Source organism: Hemitrygon akajei, chromosome 7 (assembly GCF_048418815.1).
Source record: "Hemitrygon akajei chromosome 7, sHemAka1.3, whole genome shotgun sequence".
NCBI lineage: Eukaryota > Metazoa > Chordata > Chondrichthyes > Myliobatiformes > Dasyatidae > Hemitrygon > Hemitrygon akajei.
The window spans coordinates 162785494-162806099 of record NC_133130.1 but is presented as its reverse complement, the minus strand read 5'-3'; the positions used below and the strand labels follow the sequence as shown (position 1 = coordinate 162806099).

The following is a 20606-nucleotide window of genomic DNA, read 5'->3' as shown; positions in this document are numbered from 1 at the left end:
AGGTGAGTCAAAAGGGTAATGTTATGGTAATCATGGGAGATTTTAATATGCGGGTCAAATGGGAAAATCAGGTTGGTTTTGGATCTCAAGGGAGTGAGTTTGTTGAATACCTAAGTGATAGCTTTTTAGAGCAGTTTGTCATTGAGCCTACTAGGAGATCAGCTATACTGGATTTGGTGTTATGTAATGAACCAGAGGCAATTAGGGAGCTTACAGTAAAAGAACAGTTAAGGACTAGTGATCACAATATGATTGTGTTCAATTTGAAATTTGATAGGGAGAAAGTAAAGTCTGATGCAGCAGTATTTCAGTGGAGTAAAGGAAATTACAGTGGTATGAGAGAGGAGTTGGCCAAAGTAAATTGGAAGGAGCTGCTGGCAGGGATGTCAGCAGAGCAGCAATGGTGTGCGTTTCTGGGAAAAATGAGGAATGTGCAGGACATGCGTATTCCAAAATGAAGAAATACTCAAATGGTAAAATAGTACAGCCAGGCCTGACAAGGGAAGTCAAAGCTATTGTAAAAGCGTAAGAGAGGACATAAAGCAAAGCAAAAATTAGTGGAAAGATAGAGGATTGGGAAGTTTTTAAAAACCTACAGAGAGCAACTAAAAAAATCATTAGAAGGGAAAATATGACAGCAATCTATCAAAGTGGATAATAGAAGTTTTTTTCAAGTATGTTAAAAGTAATAGAGAAATGAAAGTGGATATAGGACTGCTAGAAAATGAGGCAAGAGAAATCGTAACAGGGGACAAAGAAATGGGTGATGAACTACATGAGTGTTTTGCATCAGTCTTCACTGTGGAAGTCACCAGAAGCATGCCCGATGTTGTAGTGTGTGACAGAAGAGAATTAAATTAACTATATTTCTTACATCCTTCACATACGTGAGGAGTAAAAATCTTTGTCTCCATCTAAATGTGCCATGTATAATCATAGTAATTTATAATAAACAGAACAGTCAATATAATATAGAGCACACTCAAATCAGCATGAGTTCATCAGTCTGATGGCCTAGTGGAAGAAGCTGTCCTGGAGCCTGTTGGTCCTATCTTTTATGCTGTGGTACCACTTTCTAGATGATAGCAGCTGGAATAGATTGTGGTTGGGATGACTTGAGTCCCCAATGATCCTATGGGCCCTTTTTACACACCTGTCCTTGTAATTGCCGTGAATCATGGGAAGTTCACAACTACAGATGTGCTGAGCTGTCCACTCTACTCTTTGCAGAATCCTGCAATTAAGGAAGATACAGTTCCCATACCAGGCAGTAATGCAGCCAGTCAGGATGCTCTCAATTGTGCCCCTATAGAAAGTTCTTAGGATTTGGGGACCCATACCAAACTTCCTCAACTGTCTGAGGTGAAAGAGGTGGTGTTGTGCCTTTTTCAACACACAGTTCCTTAGTGATGTGGATGCCAAGGAACTTAAAGCTGTTTACCCTCTCAACCCCAGATCCATTGATGTCAATAGGTGTTAGCCCATCTCCATTCCTACTGTAAAACATAACCAGTTCCTTTCTTTTTGCGACATTGAAGGAGATGTTGTTTTCTTGACACCAGTATGTCAGAGAGATGACTTCTTCCCTGTAGGCCACCTCGTTATTGTTTGTGATAAGGCCAATCAATGTAGCGTCGTCAGCAAATCTAATGAGCAGATTGGAGCTGTGAGTGGCAGTACAGTCATTGGGTATACTGGGAGTAAAAGAGGGGACTCAGTATGCAGCACTAAGGGGCTCCTGAATTGAGAGTCAGAGAGTTGGAGGTGAGGGAGCCCACTCTTACAACCTGCTGGCAATCTGACAGGAAGTCCAGGATTCAGCAGCCCAAGGCAGGGTCAAGGTTGAGGTCTCTGAGCTGCTTGTCAAGCCTGGTTGGAACTATGATGTTGAATGCTGAATTGTAGTCCAAGAATAGCATTCTCACATAAGCATCCTTCTTCTCCAGATGTGTAAGGATGGTACGTAGAGCAGTAGTTACTGCGCCGTCTGTCGATCAGTTAAGTCAGTAGGTGAATTGTAGGGATCCAGTTTGAGTGGTAGCAAGCTGCAGATGTAATCCTTGACCAGCCTGTCAAAGCATTTGCTTATTATTGAGGTGAGTGCAACAGGACGGCAGTTGTTCAGGTATGTTACCTTGATCTTTTTTGGTACTGGGACAATGGTGGATAATTTGAAGCTGGAGGGCACTTTACACTGGGAGAAGGAGAGATTAAAAATATCAGTAACCACACCTGATAGTTGTGCTACACACATCCTGAGTACTCGCCCTGGGATGCCGTCAGGTCCCACAGCCTTGCAACTGTCCACTCTTTGGAAACATCTGTCTACCTCAGCCTCAGAGATGACCAGGTTGCATGTTGTAGCTGTGGCTTTCCTCGGAGGCTCAGAGTTAGCGACATCAAACTGAGCATAAAAGTGATTGAGCTCATCTGGCAGAGAGGCCATGACGTTGGCAACACCACAACCTTTGGCTTTGAAGATGGTATGCAGCCCTCTGCACAAGTCACATGTGCTATTCATTGTGAACCTTGACTCAATCTTGTCCCTTTATTGTTGTTTCGCAGCCTTGATAGCTTTGCACAGATCATAACTGCTTTTCTTGAGCTCTAGCTGATCGCCAGCGATGTAAGCTCGATGTCACGCTGTAAGTGCTGCTCGCACAGAACTAAATTGATCCAGGGTTTCTGGTTTGGGAAGACCCTGACTGACTTCTAGGGGACAACATCGTCGCTGCACTTCTAGATGAAGCATGTGACTCCATCAATGAACTTGGAAACATCCTCATCATGGAAGACATTCCAGTTGATGCCTATGGCCGCCTCTTGTTTCAGCTTCTGCCTGTACGTTGGCAAAAGCAGGATCGAAGAGTGATCTGATTTTCCAAAAGCTGAACGAAGGAGAGCTTTGTAAGCGGTGCGGTAGGGAGTGCAGCAGTGGTCAAGTGTGTTATTTCCACGAGTGCTCTCCTCTGCTACCTCCTCCGGTTCCATGCACATGTTTCCATTCTCACTCCTGACTGGTTCTATTCTACATAGAACATAGACAACCTACAGCACAATACAGGCCCTTCGGTCCACAAAGCTGTGTTGAACATGTCTAGAACTACCTAGGCATACCCATAGCCCTCTATTTTTCAAAGCTCCATGTGCCTATCCAGGAGTCTTTTAAAAGACCCTATCATTTCTGCCTCTACCACTGCCACCGGCAGCCCATTCCACGCACTCGCCACTCTCTGTGGGGGAAAAACTTACCCCTGACTCTAACAGATTCGTTAAACATGATCTACCACGCACAAAGCCATGTTGACTCTCCCTAACAAGTCCCTGCCTATCTAAATACTTGTAGATCGTATCTTAGTACTCCTTCCTATTTAATTTACCTAATACAGACGTCAAACTTAACTTAAAAACTACTTATTTTAACTTATACATATATAGTTGCTGTAAATTAGTTTTTCAGACCTGGTGTTATTTCATCTTAATTTTCTATTTTAAGTTTGATACACAATTTTCGATTAGGGCACGTGGATAGCAGAGCGGCTATCTACCATCGCCAGATACTACTACAATACAGAGATCGCCCAAAAACAAACCTCCACAAAGATCTGCTGGCTGAATTATGCGACTTTGGCTTGCTGAGGGGAACGGGCCTACAATCCTCAGACTTGCCTGGTGTTGGGAGCCGGAGATGGAGACGTCGAAAACGATGTGCGAGGCAAACGGGCAGGGGTCCGTGCCAGGCTAAAAGCAAACCCTAGCCGGCCGGCTCTCCCGTCCATTCTGCTCTCCAATGTCCGCTCCCTGGACAATAAAATGGACTACATCCGACTCCAACGTAATACTCGGCAGGAGTACAGAGTTTGCTCCGTGTATGTCTTCACAGAGACATGGCTCACTGATGGGATTTCGGACGCTGCCATCCAGCTAGACGGGCTAGCTTTGTTTCGTTCAGACAGAGATGCAGCTGTCTCCGGTAAGGTCCGCGGTGGCGGTGTCTGTGTTTACATCAACACGGAATAGTGTAAGAACTCTGTGCTGGTTTCCAGACACTGCTCATCGTTAGTGGAGTTTGTGGCAGTTCGATGCAGACCATTTTATTTGCCACGGGAATTCACCTCTGTCCTTATATTTGGTGTCTACATTCCCCCCAGTGCTAATGCTAAGGAGGCACTCTGTGAAGTGTACGGGGCTATTAGCGAACTGCAGAACACACATCCTGATGGTCTGTTAATTGTTGCCAGTGATTTTAACCATGCGAACCTTAAGTCAGTGCTCCCCAAATTCCATCAGTATGTGGACTTTGCAACGAGGGGGGAGAATGCATTGGACCTGGTTTACGCAAACATCCCGGACGCGTACCGGGCAGAGCCCCGCCCCCACCTCAGTTACTCAGACCACATCTCTGTTATGCTAATCCCAGCATACAGACCACTCGTCAGGCACTCCAGACCAGTTCAGAAGCAGGTGAAAACCTGGCCAGCAGGAGCCATCTCTGCTCTTCAAGACTGCTTTGAGAACACAGACTGGCACATGTTTAGGGAGGCTGCAACCGATGGCGACTCTACCAACTTAGAGGAATACAAAGCATCAGTGACCAGCTATATCAACAAGTGCATTGATGATGTTACTCTGTCCAAGACCATCACTATATGCGCCAACTGGAAGCCATGGATGACCGCAGAGGTGCGTGCGCTGCTGAGGTCCCGCGACTCCGCCTTCAGAGCAGGCGACAAGGCAGCTTTAACAACAACAAGGGCTAAACTGTCCCGAGTCATCAGAGAGGCAAAACGTGCACATGCCCAGCGAATCCACAGTTACTTCCAGGACAGTGGTGACACACGGCGCATGTGGAAGGGCATCCAGGACATCACCAATTACAAGACAACATCACCTAACTGTGCAGGTGATGCCTCCCTCCCAAATGCTTCTACGCCCGACTTGAATCGGAAAATGACGTGACAGCGAGGAAGTTCACCCCTCCTGCGAATGACCAGGTGCTGTGTCTCTCCGTGGCCGACGTGAGAAGAACCCTGTGCTGGGTCAACCCACGGAAGGGTGCTGGACCAGACAACATCCCTGGTAGAGTGCTCAGAGGATGTGCAGACCAGCTAGCAGATGTTCTCACTGACATCTTCAACGTCTCCCTGAGCAGCGCCACCGTTCCAACGTGCTTCAAGGCCGCCACCATCATCCCTGTGCCGAAGAAGTCTTCAGTGCCCTGCCTAAATGACTACCGTCCCGTTGCACTTACATCCATCATCATGGTGTTTCGAGAGGCTCGTCATGAGGCATATCAGGACCCTGCTGCCCCCCTCACTGGACCCCCTGCAGTTTGCGTACCGTCCCAACCGCTCAACAGATGACGCCATTGCCACCACCCTCCACCTGGCCCTAACCCACCTGGACAAAAAAGCACATACATTCAGATGCTGTTCATAGACTTTAGTTCAGCATTCAACACAATCATCCCTCAGAAACTGATTGGAAAGCTGAGCCTATTGGGCCTGAACACCTCCCTCTGCAACTGGATCCTAGACTTCCTGACTGGGAGATCTCAGTCAGTCCGGATCGGGAGCAGCATCTCCAACACCATCACACTGAGCACGGGGGCTCCCCAGGGTTCCGTGCTCAGTCCACTGCTGTTCACTCCGTTGACCCACGACTGTGCTGCAACACACAGCTCAAACCATATTATCAAGTTCGCCGATGACACCACCGTGGTGGGTCTCATCAGCAAGAACGATGAGTCAGCTTACAGAGAGGAGGTGCAGCAGCTAACAGACTGGTGCAGAGCCAACAACCTGTCTCTTAATGTGAACAGAACAAAAGAGATGGTTGTTGACTTCAGGAGGGCATGGAGCGACCACTCCCCACTGAACATTGACGGCTCCTCGGTAGAGATCGTGAAGAGCACCAAATTTCTTGGTGTTCACCTGACGGAGAATCTCACCTGGTCCCTGAACACCAGCTCCATAGCAAAGAAAACCCAGCAGCGTCTCTACTTTTTGCGAAGGCTGAGGAAAATCCATCTCCCACCCCACAGCCTCATCACATTCTACAGGGGTTGTATTGAGAGCGTCCTGAGCAACTGCATCACTGCCTGGTTCGGAAATTGTACCATCTCGGATCGCAAGACCCTGCAGCAGATAGTGAAGTCAGCTGAGAAGATCATCGGGGTCTCTCGTCCCGCCATCACGGACATTTACACTACACGCTGCATCTGCAAAGGAAACAGCATTATGAAGGACCCCATGCACCCCTCATACAATCTCTTCTGCCTCCTGCCATCTGGGAAAAGGCTCCGAAGCATTTGGGCTCTTACGACCAGACTACGTAACAGTTTCTTCCCCCAAGCTATCAGACTCCTCAATACCCGAAGCCTGGACTGACACCTTGCCCCACTGTCCTGTTTATTATTTATTGTAATGTCGGTACTGTTTTTGTGCACTTTATGCAGTCCGATGTAGGTCTGTAGTCTAGTATAGCTTTCTCTGTTTTTTTTAATTACGTAGTTCAGTCTAGTTTTTTTTGTACTGTGTCATGTAAACCATGGTCCTGAAAAACGTTGTCTCATTTTTACTATGCACTGTACCAGCAGTTATGGTCGAAATGACAATAAAAGTTGACTTGACTTGACTTGACTATATTTACCATGTATTGTATTGCACTGCTGTCACAAAGTTAACAAATTTCATGACATATGCTGGTGACATTAAACCTGTTTCTGTTTCTGATTCTATTTCACCCTATCAGTCAAATCAACTTGGGTTCACAAAAAGGAGGGAGAGCTTCACAAGTGGAATTTTATGATGGTGTAACACAGTGTGGATGCGGAAATAACCAGTTCGCACAGCATCATAATAGAAGGACATCCCATTAGAATGAAGATGAGGAAGGTGGTGAATCTTTGGAATTTATTACCTCAAGAAGATTGTGGCGGCCAAGTCATTGGGTATATTTAAAGCAGAGGTTGACAGTTGTTTTGATTAGTAAGGGCATCAAAGATTATGGGAAGAAAGTGTTGAGGGGGATAATAAATTAGCCATGATTAAATGATGGAGCAGAGTTGATGGACAAATGGCCTAATTCTGCTCCTATGGCGTAATTGGACTTAAAGAAATTTTACAAAAAGGTCCATCTGAGAGAGATCAATGTTCAAAGCTTCTGCAAGTAGGATTCGGTGCACTGTACTGATTTGCAGAGACCAAAGAGTTGAATTAAATGGCTCACAGAAACATACACCATGGAACCAGGCCCTTCGGCCCAGCTTATCCATACTGAGGGTGTTACCCAAAGGGCTGGTCCCATCTGCCCATTCTTGGACCACAGCTCTTTATACCTGTCCTATCTATCTGTCCTTTATACCCTCTTTATACCTGTCCTATCTATCTGTCCTTTATACCCTCTTTATACCTGTGTTTATCTAGATGGCTTTCAAATGTGGTATTGTGCCTGCCTCCAAAGATACAATTCTCTTTGCATGAAGATATTGCCCCTGAGGTCCCTTTTAAATCTCTAGTTTCCAATTTTAAAACTATACCCTCTTGTTTTTAGCTCCCCCTGCTGGGGAAAAAGACTGCTTTCACCTTGTCTCTGTCCCTTGTACACTTTTATCAGGTCACTACTCAATCTCTTATATCTCAGGGAATAAAGTCCTAGTTTACAGAGTCTCTCCTTGTATCTCGAGCCCCACAAGTTCCAGGCAACATCCTGATAAATTGTGTGTAGTTTAATCTTTCCTATAACAGGGTGACCAAAACTGTACACAAAACTCTGAAGCATGGTCTCACCAACGTTTGTATAACACATTAAGGTTTTTCTAGAGTGAAGAAGAACAAATTCAAACAGATACAAGCAACACACACAAAATGCTGGAGGAACTCAGCAGGCCAGGCAGCATCTATGGAACCCTAACCCTCTCCAGTCCTGCCAAAGGGTCTCGGCCTGAAACATTAACTGTACTGTTTTCCATTGATGCTGCCTAGCCTGCTGAGTTGCTCCATTACTTTGTGTGTGTTGCTTGGATTTCCAGCATCTGCAGATTTTCTCTTGTTTGTGATTGAAACAGATACAACCACATTTGTAGAAAAGGTGGGGTGGGGGGGAAAGAGTATTTACAATAAACAAATTTGATAAATTCAATATTATTTCCTGAGGGCTGTAATGTGCCCAGTTGGAAAGTGTTGTTCTTCAAGCTTACATTGAGCATAGCTCTTGCATTAGAAGGCCAAAGGCAAAGATTGAAGAGGGGCACATTGTATTGTGGAACAAAATGACCTTGGGATATTAGCATATTGTTCCTTGTAAGTGGTGACACAGTGAGCAAAGTAGCAAAGAAGGTGTATGACTTGCTGTCATTAGACAATGGAAACAAGAACTGGAATGTTGTCTTGCAGAGTTGCAACTCTGCAAGACAATGATGAGACTATACCTGGAATATTGTTTGTGTATCTCTGGTTGTTGAATATAAGAAGCATGTGAAATAACTAGAAAGGATGCAGAAAATATTCACAAGGATATTGCTGGAACTGGGATCCTGAGTTCTGAACAGGCTAGGGCTGTTTTACCTGGAGCACAGAGGCTGAAGAGTGTCCAGTCAGAGGTTTATAACACCATGAGCAAAATAAATAAGATGGATGGTCGCGGTCTTTTTCTAAAACTGGAGGGCATAGATTAATGGTGGAAGAGGAACTATTTAAAGAGAACCCAAGAGGGAAGTTTTTTTTTAACGTAGAGAGTTGTAGGAATATGAAATGAGCTGCCACAGGAGGTGGAAGAGGTGAGTACAATGTTTTGAAGATGTTTAGTGTATGGATAGGAAAGGTTTGGAGGGATATGGGCCAAATGCAAGCAAATAGGAATATCTCAGGAAGTACCTTGGTCAGCATGGATGTATTTGGCCAAAGGACCTTTTTCCATGCTGTGTAACTCTGACTATGGGCAGAAAATTAAATTGTTGGGTAACTTAAAGCTTGGGTTCCTCGCTGGGGGCTGGTCGGTAATCGTGGTACCTGATTAATAGTATTAGGGAATTGAAGGAGATCATTTATTGTTCTTCTGCTTTTTAATGCTTCTGTTACCAATAGTGAAGCATTATCTTTCTATTATTACTCACTCTTTCCAAGCATCTCCAATGCACCTTTAAGCTGCCTTTGATGTTATGGTGGAATCATTGTCCTTTAAATCATTCCTTCCTTGCCCATCCTTCTTTATGAAGTCCCCTCTAATATTGTTAACTCTTTTGATTGATGTTCTGAGATTGGTCAGGAAAAAGCAGTTTGGTTTTGATTTTTGGTGATAGTCGAAAATGCCTAATTTCTGGGTTGTTAATGTCATCTTATTCCTCCCTTAGCTTTTGGATAATACAGTGTATACATTTGAACAACTTCTGCACCAAAGTCTCAATAACTCCTCTGAGAAGGAACAGATTTGTCAGACAATCCAACGCATTCAAGAGAGAGTGTTAAAGGTGAGAGCAAATGTCAGAGAGGGAGATGTGAACCTGAAATTCTGCCATGACTTTTCCTTATAGGTGATTTTTTTATAGCATTAGGAAAGACTTTCATAGAAAACATTGGATAATCTATGAATTATTGGTAAACTATTATGTCCTTTGCATTTACATTTAAGTATCTAGTCATCAGCAAGGAACTGACTATTGAGAATAGCTTAGCTTTGTGCCTGTAATCCATTTTTTGTCAGTCTCACTTTGATATCAAGGTCATTTGTGTTTAAGCTATTATGCCAAATAAGACCTTGTCAAAATCCTTACTGAAGTCTATGTAAACTACCTCAAACACATTACCTCTGTTGACCCTCTCTGTTAAATCATCATAAAGTATAATCCATACATACTCTTTCCTTAAATGTATGCTAAGTCATAGGACATTTACACTGCATAAGAAGACAACTGATTAAGGAAATTTCAAGTGATTGTATATGTATAATAGCAGCAAGAAAGTAGCCAAGCTGAAGGGCATGGAGCCAGAGGAAATTAATGGGAGGGGTGGGGGAGAGATCTTTGGAGAATACTTTGCAGCAATATAAGACATAGGAGCAGAATTAGGCCATTTGACCGATCGAGTCTGTTCTGCCATCCAGTCATGGCTGACCCTCCTCAGCCTTCCCCTGTAACCTGTGATACTGTGTCCAATCAAGAACCAATCAAGTTCTGCCTTAAATACACCCAACGACCTGGCCTCCACAGCTGCCTGTGGTAAAAAATTCCACAAATTCACCACACTCTGGCTAAAGAAATTTCTCTACATCTCTGTTTTAAATGGACGCCCCTCTATCCTGAAGCTGTGCCCTCTTGTCTTAGAATCCCTCACCATGGGAAACATCCTTCCCACATCTACTTTGTCTAGGCCTTTCAACATTCCAAAGGTTTCCATAAGACCATAAAGCATAGCATTTGTTTCAATGAGATCCCCTCTCAGCCTTCTAAATTCCAACAAGTACAGCACCAGATCCAGCAAATATTCCTCATATGATAAACCTTTCATTCCCGGAATCATCCTTGTGAACCTCCTGTGAACCCTCTCCAATGCCAGCACATCTTTTCTTAGATGAGGAGGCTGATACTGTTCACAATACTCAAGGTGAGGCCTCACCAGTGCCTTATAAAGCCTCAGCATCATATCCCTGCTCTTGTATTCTAGACCTCTTGAAATGAATGCTAACATTGCATTTGTCTTCTTCACCACTAACTCTACCAGCAAATTAATCTTTAGGGTGTTCTGCACAAGGACACCCAAGTTTCCCTTGCATCTCAGATTTTTGGATTTTCTCCCCATTTAGAAAATAGTCTGCACATTTATTTCTACTACCAGAGTGCATGACCATGCATTTTCCAACATTGTATTTCATTTGCCAGTCTCTTGCCCATTCTCCTAATCTGTCTTACGTCTTTTGGCAGCCCACCTGTTTCCTCAGCACTGCCTGCCCCTATACCAGTCTTTGTATCATCTGCAAACATGGCCACAAAGCCATCCATTCCATCATCTAAATCACTGATACACAGCATAAAAAGAAGCAGCCCCAACAGCAACCCCTGCAGAACACCACTAGTCACTGTCAGCCAACCAGAAAAGGATCCTTCCTCTCCCCCTCCCACTCCCTGCTTCCTACCAATCAGTCAGTGCTCTAACCATGCCAGTAACTTTCCTATAATGCATTAGGCTCTTAAAATTAGTAAGCAGCCTCATGTAGCACCTTGTCATATATCTTCAGAAAGTCCAAATATACAAAATCCAGTGCATCCCTTTATCTATCCTACGTGTGGTCTCCTCAAAGAATTCCAAAAAGTTCATCAGGCAAGATTTTCCCTAAGGAAACTATGCTGGCTTTGTCCTATCTTGTACTGTGTCACAAAGTAGTCCATAACCTTATTCTTATCAATTGATTACAACATCTTCCCAACCGCTGAGGTCAGGCTAACTGATATATAATTTCGTTTCTGCTGCCTTATTGCTTTCTTAAAGAGTGGAGTGACATTTGCAATTTTCCAGTCCTCTGGCACCATGCCAAATAACAATGATTTTTTTGAAAGATCATTATTAGTTCCTCCACAATCTCTACCACCACCTCTTTCAGAACTCTAGGGTGCCGTTCTTCTGGTCAGGATGACTTACATATCCTTAGGTGTTTAAATTTTTTGAGCATCTTCTCTCTTGTAATAGTAACTGCACTCGCTTCTCTTCCGTCACACTCTTCAACATCTGCACACTGCTAGTATCTTCCACAGTGAAGACTGATGCAAGATACTCATTTAGTTCACCTGCCATCTCCTTGGCCCCTGTTATTATTTCTCCAGCCTCATTTTCTAGCAGTCCTATCTCCACTCTGCTCTCTCTTTTATTTTTCACATACATGAAATAGCTTTTACTATCCACTTTGATATTGTTTACTAGCTTGCTTTCATATTTCATCTTTCCCCTCCTAATGATTCTTTTAGTTGCTTTCCATAGGGTTTTAAAAGCTTTCCAATCTTCTGTCTTCCCTCTAATTTTTGCGTTGTTGCATGCCCTCTCTCGCTTTTACATTTGTTTTGACCTTCCTTGTCGGCCATGATTGTACTATTTTACCATTTGAGTATTTATTTGTTTTTAGAATACATCTATCCTGCACCTTCCTCATTTTTCCTAGAAATTCATGCCATTGCTGCTCTGCTGACATCCCTGCCAACAGCTCCTTCCAATTTACTTTGGCCAACTCCTCTCTCATACCACTGTAATTTCTTTTACCCCACTGAAATACTGCTACATCAGAATTTACCTTCTCCCTATCAAATTTCAAGTAAATCATATTGTGATCGCTGTCTCCTAAGGGATCTTTTACCTTAATCACATCCAGTTCATTACATAACACCCAATCCAGTATAGCTGGTCCCCTGGTAGGCTGAATGGCAAACTGCTCTAAAAAGCCATCTCATAGGCATTCAACAAACTAACTCTCTTGGGATCCATTTCCAACCTGATTTTCCGAATGGATCTGCATGTTGAAATCTCCCATGACCATCATAACACTGCCCTTTTGACACACCTTTTCTATTTGCTGTTGCAGTTTGTGGTCCACCTCCCAGCCACTGTTGGGAGGCCTGTATATAACTGCCATCAATGTTCTTTGGCCCTTGCAGTTTTTTAACTCAACCCACAAGGATTTAATATCTTCCGATCCTTTGTCACACCTTTCTACTGATTTGATGCCATTCTTTACCAGTACAGCCACACCACCTCCTCTGTCTACCTTCCTATCCCTCTGATACAGCATGTAATCTTGGACATTCAGCTCCCAACTACAACCATCCTTCAGCCACGATTCAGAGATGGCCACAACATCATAAATGGCAATCTGTAATATTGAACAAGATCATCCACCTTATTTCTTATACTCCAAGCTTTGAGGTATAACACTTTGAGGGCTATATTTGCTACCCTTGTTATTCTGCATCCCTAATGCACTGATACTCACCCTGCTGGCTGCAATTATGTCCCATCATCTACCTGCACTTTTTGACAATCTTCGTCCGTGATCCAGTAGGGTTGGTCAGTACCATCTGAGGAAGCTAATGCTCATAGTGATTTTTGGCAAGGTATACATCTCTAGAGTTAGAAAATATGTCAGTCAAAAAAGCTCAAGCTTTTCAGACCGCTGCAAGTCATTCCTACGATCGCCAAGATACTTTTTCATAGTGCATACTGAAGCAAAGTATTCATTATGTACCTCTGCCATCTCCTCCAGTTCTATACACACTTTTCCACTTTCACACTTGATTGGTCCTATTCTCTCATGTCTTATCCTCTTGCTCTTCACATACTTGTAAAATGCCTTGGGGGTTTTCCTTAATCCTGTCTGTCAAGGCCTTCTCATGGCCCCTTCTGGCTCTCCTAATTTCATTCTTAAGCTCTTTCCTGCTAGCCTTCTAATCTTCTACATCTCTATCATTACCTAGTTTTTTTAACCTTTCGTAAGCTCTTCTTCTTGAATAAATTTACAACAGCCTTTACGGTTCCTGTACCCCACCATCCTTTCCCTGTCTCATTGGAATGTATCTATGCAGAACCCCACGGAAATGTCCCCAGAGCATTTGCCATATTTCTTCGTACTTTTCCTTGAGAACATCTGTTCATTTTCCAATACCAGATCAAGTACAACCTCTACTCTTGTAGGCTTATCTACATATTGTGTCAAGAAACCTTCCTGAACACACTTAACAAACTGCCCCCCCATCTAAACCCCTCCCGCTAGGGAAATGCCAAATAATATTTGGGAAATTAAAATCGCCCACCACAACAACCCTGTTATTATTACTCCTTTCCAGAATCTGTCTCCCTATTTGCTCCTTGAAGTCCCTGTTACTATTGGATGATCTACAAAAATACCCAATAGAGTTATTGACCCCTTCCTGTTCCTAATTTGCATCCACAGAGATTCCATAGACAACCCCTCCATGACTTCATCCTTTTCTGCAGCCATGACACTATCTCTGATCAACAGTGTCACTCCCCCACCTCTTTTGCCTCCCTCCCTGTCCTTTCTAAAACATCTAAAGCCTGGCACTTGATGTAGCCATTCCTGCCCCTGCACCATCAAAGTCTCTGTAATGGCTACAACATCATAGCTCCAAGTGCTGATCCACGCTCTTAAGCTCATCCACTTTATTCATAATACTCCTTGCATCGGTCTGAGTGCGTCCCTTCTCTGTCACCTGCCTATCCTCCATTTCGGACTGTCTCCAAGCTTTCTCTATTTGTGAGCCAACCTCCCATGCCGCCATCACTTCAGTTTGGTTCCCACCCCCTAGCAATTCTAGTTTAAACTCTCCGCAATAGCATTTGCAAATCTCCCCGCCAAGATATTGGTCCCACTCAGATTCAAGTGCAACCCGTCCTTTTTGTACAGATCACACCTGCCCCAGAAGAGGTCCTAATGATCCTGAAATCTGAATCCCTGCCCCCTGCTCCAATTCCTCAGCCACACACCTATCCTCCGCCTCATTCTATTCCTATACTCACCGTCACGTGGCACAGGCAGTAATCCCAAGATTATTTTTTATTGAAGTTCATCATCAAACAAACATTTCCATAAGATGTTTTTCAGATATTGTACATATATATCATATAGTCATATAATGCACAAATCTCCACATAATATTTATCTAAGGTATACACTTATAGAAAAGAGAGGAAAGAAAGAACAAGCAAAAGGAGAAAACTATGTACAAGTAGGGAGTGATCTTTTTTTACAGCATATTCATTGATTTGTGAGAATAAAATCAGGCCTATGAGGCATTATGTAATTAAACCATTTTTCCCAGTATTAATCAAATTGTTCCAATTTATGATTGACAGATGTTTTTATCTTCTCCATTTTGTAAATGTCCATTGTAATTTCCATCCATGCATTTAAGGTTGGGCACTCCTGTAATAACCATTTCCTGCAAAGAGTCAGTATATATAAGAGTCAATATACCAGCCACCAGCAGTATATTCATTAAATATTTATCTCTTTTCAACCATTCTTGATGTAGATACCCAAATTATATGGTCTTAATTTCTAAGGGTATTTCACATTTAAAGATGTCTTGTAGGGCATTGTGTTTCCCACTCCAGCAGTCTTTGATAAAGGGGCAGTTCCAGAAAATATGATAATGGTTTGCATTTTGATTTCCACAATTTCTCCAGCAAACAGGAAGGTTACTATCATAATGGGATTTCTGAGAGGATGTAATAAAGTATCTTATCCGGTTTGTCCATCCAAACTCCCTCCATTTCTGTGAACTGGTGCACTTCCATTGATACCTCCATATTATTGCCCTTTCTTCCTCAGATCTAATTATCCCTCCTTCCTTCTCCCATTTTGTTTTAATGTATGAAGTCGAATGTGTTTTAAGATTTATACATGCTTGAAATGATTCTACTACCTTTATCTGAATTATGTGCTTCTCTAAATAGCTCTATCAAACATGTACTTGCCTTGGATACATTTTTAATTGTCCTATTAACATATTGTCGCATCTATAAATACCGATAAAAGTCTTGCTTTTCTAATAAGTGTTTTTCTTTAAGCATTTCAAAACTGAACAATGTACCTTTTTTCATTATATTGCAAAGAACTGTTATTCCTTTTACTGTCCAGTCTTTAAATCTCGCATCCAGTTTATTCGGCGTAAAATACGAGTCATATGCACACCATTTAAGAATTGCAATATCTCCCTCTAGTTCATATTCTTTTATAATAGTTTTCCATATTTTAAGAGCCCATTTCACCCATGGGTTATCATTAGTATTGTATGTACCTTTGTAGGTTGTTATCAACCAAAATTACCTGTATGAGGATGGAAAGTATCCCCTCCTCGATGTTTTTCTATTGAACGTCATATGATGGGTTGATTGAGCGTCATATGATGGGTTGCACCAACATATCACAGCTCTCAACTGTGCTGCAAAATAATAATCTCTAAGAGAAGGTAGGCCCCATACCCCCTTTTCCTTGGCTAATTGCAAAGTTTTGAGACGAACTTTAGGCCTTTTACCTTGTCATGTATATCTTGATAACAATTTCTTCCATTCATTAATTTGATTTTAATTTATTGGTAGGGTCTGAAAGAGATATAATAGTCTGGGCAGTATATTCATTTTAATAGATTCAGTCGTTGAACTGAGACTAAAAAAGGGAATTAAGTTCCATCTTGTTATATCTTCCTTAATTTTTTATATATAGGCTGATAATAGCATTCTGATAATTTTGCCAAATCTTTTGGCATAATGATGCCTAAATATTTGGAAGACTCTGTTTGCCATGCCCAGGGATATCTACTTTCAATTTCTCTTGGTGAGCTATATTTATATGAAAGTAATTGGGTTTTATCTATGTTGAATTTGTATCCTGATAATTGACCATATTGTTCAAAGGATTGCATCAATTTAGGTAAAGAGTATGTTGGTTGCCCTAGATAGATCAAAATGTCATCCACGTAACAGGCCAGTTTATGCTCTGTCCCTTTAATAGTTATTCCCCTGATATCTTTATTTTATCTGATGTATTGAGCTAATGGTTCCAGATATAATGTGAAGAGTAGCGGTGACCATGCACAACCCTGTCTTGTGCCCCTTTCTAGGGTAAGACTATTTGATAAATATCCATTGATTTTAATCCTAGCAGTAGGGTTGTCATATAGTGCCTGTATAGTTTTAATAACTGTGTCATGGAAACCAAATCTGTGTAAAACTCTGTAAAGAAAATTCCAATTAACTGAATCAAATGCCTTTTCAGTGTCAACACTTATCACTATTACTTTGATTTTATTTTTTTGTATATGATCCATAATGTGAAGTGTCCTTCGTATATTGTCTTGTGTTTGGCGTTGTTGAATAAAACCTGTCTGATCTTTATGTATCAGTATGGGTACTCTTCTAATCGTTTGGCCATGATGGAGGTAAATAATCTATAATCTACATTAAGAACGGATATTGCTGTAAATGACTCACATTCCATTTTATCCTTGCCTTCTTTCAGTATAGCTGAGATTATCACTTCCTTCCAGCTGGGTGGCATTTGTGCCTTTTTTTAGAGCCCAGTTCAGTGTGGGGAGTAAGACAGGAATTAACTCATTTTTAAATTCTTTGTACCACTCTGCCGTATACCCATCTGATCCTGATGACTTGCTTAATTTAAGCCTACTAATTGCAGCTTTTAATTCAATTTCAGTTATGTCAGCAGTCATTGTTCTATTTTGTTCTTCACTTAAAGTGGTTAACTCTAGATAATTCAGGAAGGTGTCAATTTGGGTTATGCTTCCCCCGGAACTTTGGAATATAGAGTTTTGTAAAACACTTCAAAAGCCTCTTGAATTTCACTTAGCTTTTTTTAAACATTTTTGTTCTTGGATCCCTAATTCTATGAATTGTATTTTCTGCTATCTTTTTTTTTCAGTTTCCACGCCAGTATTTTCATAGACTTAGATCCACTTTCATAATGTCTCTGTTTCAGAAACATTAAATTTTTCCTGATTTCTTGCGTAGCCAAACTATTAATTTCATTCCTAATTTTTAAAATTTCCTCTAATGTATCCTGTGCCAAATTCAAGTTGTTTTTTTCTAGTTCCTTCAGCCTATTTTGTAATTCCTAAATGTTTTATTCCTTTTTTTTTTGTTATATGAAGATATTACTATAATTTTCCCTCTTAAAACAGCCTTCAGATAATCCCATAGAATGGGAGGTGAAACCTCTCCATTATCATTGAATTCTAAGTAAAGACCAATTTCTTTTTTAGTTTGTTCCTTAAAGTAGGGATCATTGAGAAGTCTTGAATTTAGTTTCCAAATAGTATTCTTTGGTTATAGGTCAAAATCAACAGATAAATATATAGGTACATGGTCACTTACATCTATTGTCCCAATTCCACAGGTGTTTATTTTGTCTTTGTCTTTTCCAAATGTTATGAAATAGTCTATTCTTGTACATATAGAATGGGGGGAAGAATAATGAGTGTAATCCCTTCTGCTGGGGAAAAGGTCCCTCCATATATCAATTAGACCAACATCCTCAAAAAGTGTATTAACTTTCTTATGTAAGGATTTTGTTTCATAGGTTTTTCTATTGGAAGAGTCTAACTTTGGTTGTAATTATAAATTTAAGTCTCTCCCACATATCAGGAGAACTTCTGTTTCTGTTACCATAATATTAGTAGTTTTCTGAAAGAAACTAATATCACTTCCTGGGTGTGCGTATGTATTCAATAGAGTAACTGAATTTCTGTCTATATTCCCCCTTACCAGAATATATCTGCCCTCCTTATCTCCCATTTCGAATACTTTTTTTCAAAATTTATCTTGCTTGAGATAAGAATAGCAACTCCTCTCCTATGTCCTGATATATATGAGGAGAAAAACAAATTAGTGAAGCCCATTCTCTTTAGTTTTCCATGCTCATTATCACTTGTGAGTTTCCTGTAAATATACGACATGGGCTTGTTCTTTTTTCATTTTGGGTAGAATTTTACTGCATTTGTTTGGATTTAACAGCTCATTGATATTAAAAGAAATGAATTTTACTTTGTCCTTAGCCATGTGTATTTATCTGTCAATATATCATTGAAATTAGCAGAATAAAACTTAATTGATCTACTCCCTGAACAAATAAGAACCAAGAAACGTGAATAACGTGAATAATTTTTTTTAAAAAGGCAACGAAGGGGTGATTCCAAGGCTGAGGTCTCTAGTAGATGACCCTGGGTTGAGCTAGAGGAAAGGTCTAGCCGTGGGGGATAGCCCCTCCTACCTGTGAGTTGAGGGCCCCCATTACAGTACCCATAAAAGTAATTGAACAAACCTATGTCCATTACACAGAAAAGTGTAATTACACTTAGTGTAAGTCCATTACATGTGTATTCCTCCCATATATATATATTCTCATTTAGGTGGGGAAAAAGGAGTGAATGAATGAATAAAAAAAAATTGAGTCATATAAAATCCACATTATAATAAATATTTCTTGAGATAGGTATAGCATAGTTTATTTTTGCTTCCATTTAGCTTATCAACACTTTTAAAGTTAGCCAAACCTTATGGCTTTTCTGGAGGGGGTGAGGGCTGTCTTCAAAAAACTCTTCCTGATATATTTCTTTCACCATCCTCCCATCCCCTGCTTTCTCGACTCTCTCACTACTTCCCAAGCAGATCGGGATAACTGCTCAACCAGGCTTTCCCTCGGTTTGATCACGCTGATGGGCAGCCCTCTGTTCTTCATATCTGTAGTCGCCTCATCCGCTGTCTGATACAGTTGCGTCCCATCTTCATAAAACACTCGCAGTTTAGCAGGGTATGGAGTTTAGAATCTAATCTTTCCTTGCTTTAATATTCGCTTTACTTCAGAGTATTCTTTACGTTTCTGCAGGACCACCAGGGGGGTGGCGGGAGTAATCTTGATTGAAATATATTAATTTCCCATCCATAAACACCCTCTTCTTTCCCAGGCCCTTCGTAGAATCTCCGCCTTGGTATTATTTCGAAGGAATCTAATTACTATTGAGCGTGGCTTACCTTCTCTGCTCCAGTAGGCCTCGGGACAAACACATGATGCACCCTCTCAATTTCAAGCTCCATAGTCAAGGGAATCTCCAGCACATCCTGCAGCAACTTTCCTACAAACTCCATCATAGACAAACCCTTCGCTCCTTCTGAAGTATTGTATATCCTGATATTTTTCTGTCGTGATCTTCCCTGCTGGTCAAGTGGTTTACTTTCTTGTTGATTTAATATTTTTATCGTCTTACTTAGTATCCGTTCCACATTTTGCAATCAATCTTCCACCATCTCAATTCATGTCTCTGCCACCGCTATTTTTTGATTGACTTTGGCCGTGCTCTGACTTGATATCACTTAGTTGCTGTTTTTGGAATCCCTGTATCTCTTCCAGAATTTTTATCATATTTGCCGCTTCACCTGAGCGAGGCCCAGCATCAGCCTCGCTACCAAGCGTTCGGGTAGGAGAGCGGCTCGTTGCATCCCTCTCATTCATACGCTCCACAGTGATGATTTTTTTAACTCCATTCTTTTTCCCCATTCTTGCCCCCCCCCCTTATCAATTCAGATATTTTCGAAAGATCTTATATTTGATGGATTAACGGGGCAAAATATGCTTTTTTTCTGGAGGAGCTATTGATTTAAGCTGCCATTCTGGATGATGACGTCCCGGAACCCCTCAACTTCCTTCCTAACTCCATGTAGTCTGCTTTCAGGACCTCCTCCCTTTTCCTACCTATGTTGTTGGTACTAATATGTACCACGATCTCTGGCTGTTCTCCTTCCAACTTCAAGATATCATGGATGCAATGAGAAACATCCCGGACCCTGGTACCTGGGAGGCAAGCTACCATCCGTGTTTCTTTCCTGCTTCCACAGAATTGCCTGTCTGACCCCCTAAATAGAGTCCGCTATCACTGCTGCCTTTTCCCTCTTCCTTTCCCTACCCTTCTGAGCCACAGGGCCAGACTTAGTGCCAGAGGCACGACTTCTGTTGTTTCCCCCGGTAGACTGTCTCCTCCAACAGTACTCAAACAGGAGTACTTCTTGTTAAGGGGACAGCTACCAGGGTACTCTCTA

The 20606-nt window shown here is 41.7% G+C and overlaps 1 protein-coding gene across 1 annotated transcript in view; it reads left to right on the top strand.

Annotated features, from left to right (window-relative positions):
- The window catches only part of LOC140731124 (protein Niban 2-like), a 235456-nt gene that overhangs the window by 191566 nt on the left and 23284 nt on the right, over positions 1-20606 (top strand). The window contains exon 11 of the mRNA XM_073052442.1: positions 9353-9469. Within this exon, the coding sequence (XP_072908543.1) occupies positions 9353-9469 (117 nt within the window). The remainder of the gene's footprint in view (positions 1-9352; positions 9470-20606) is intronic.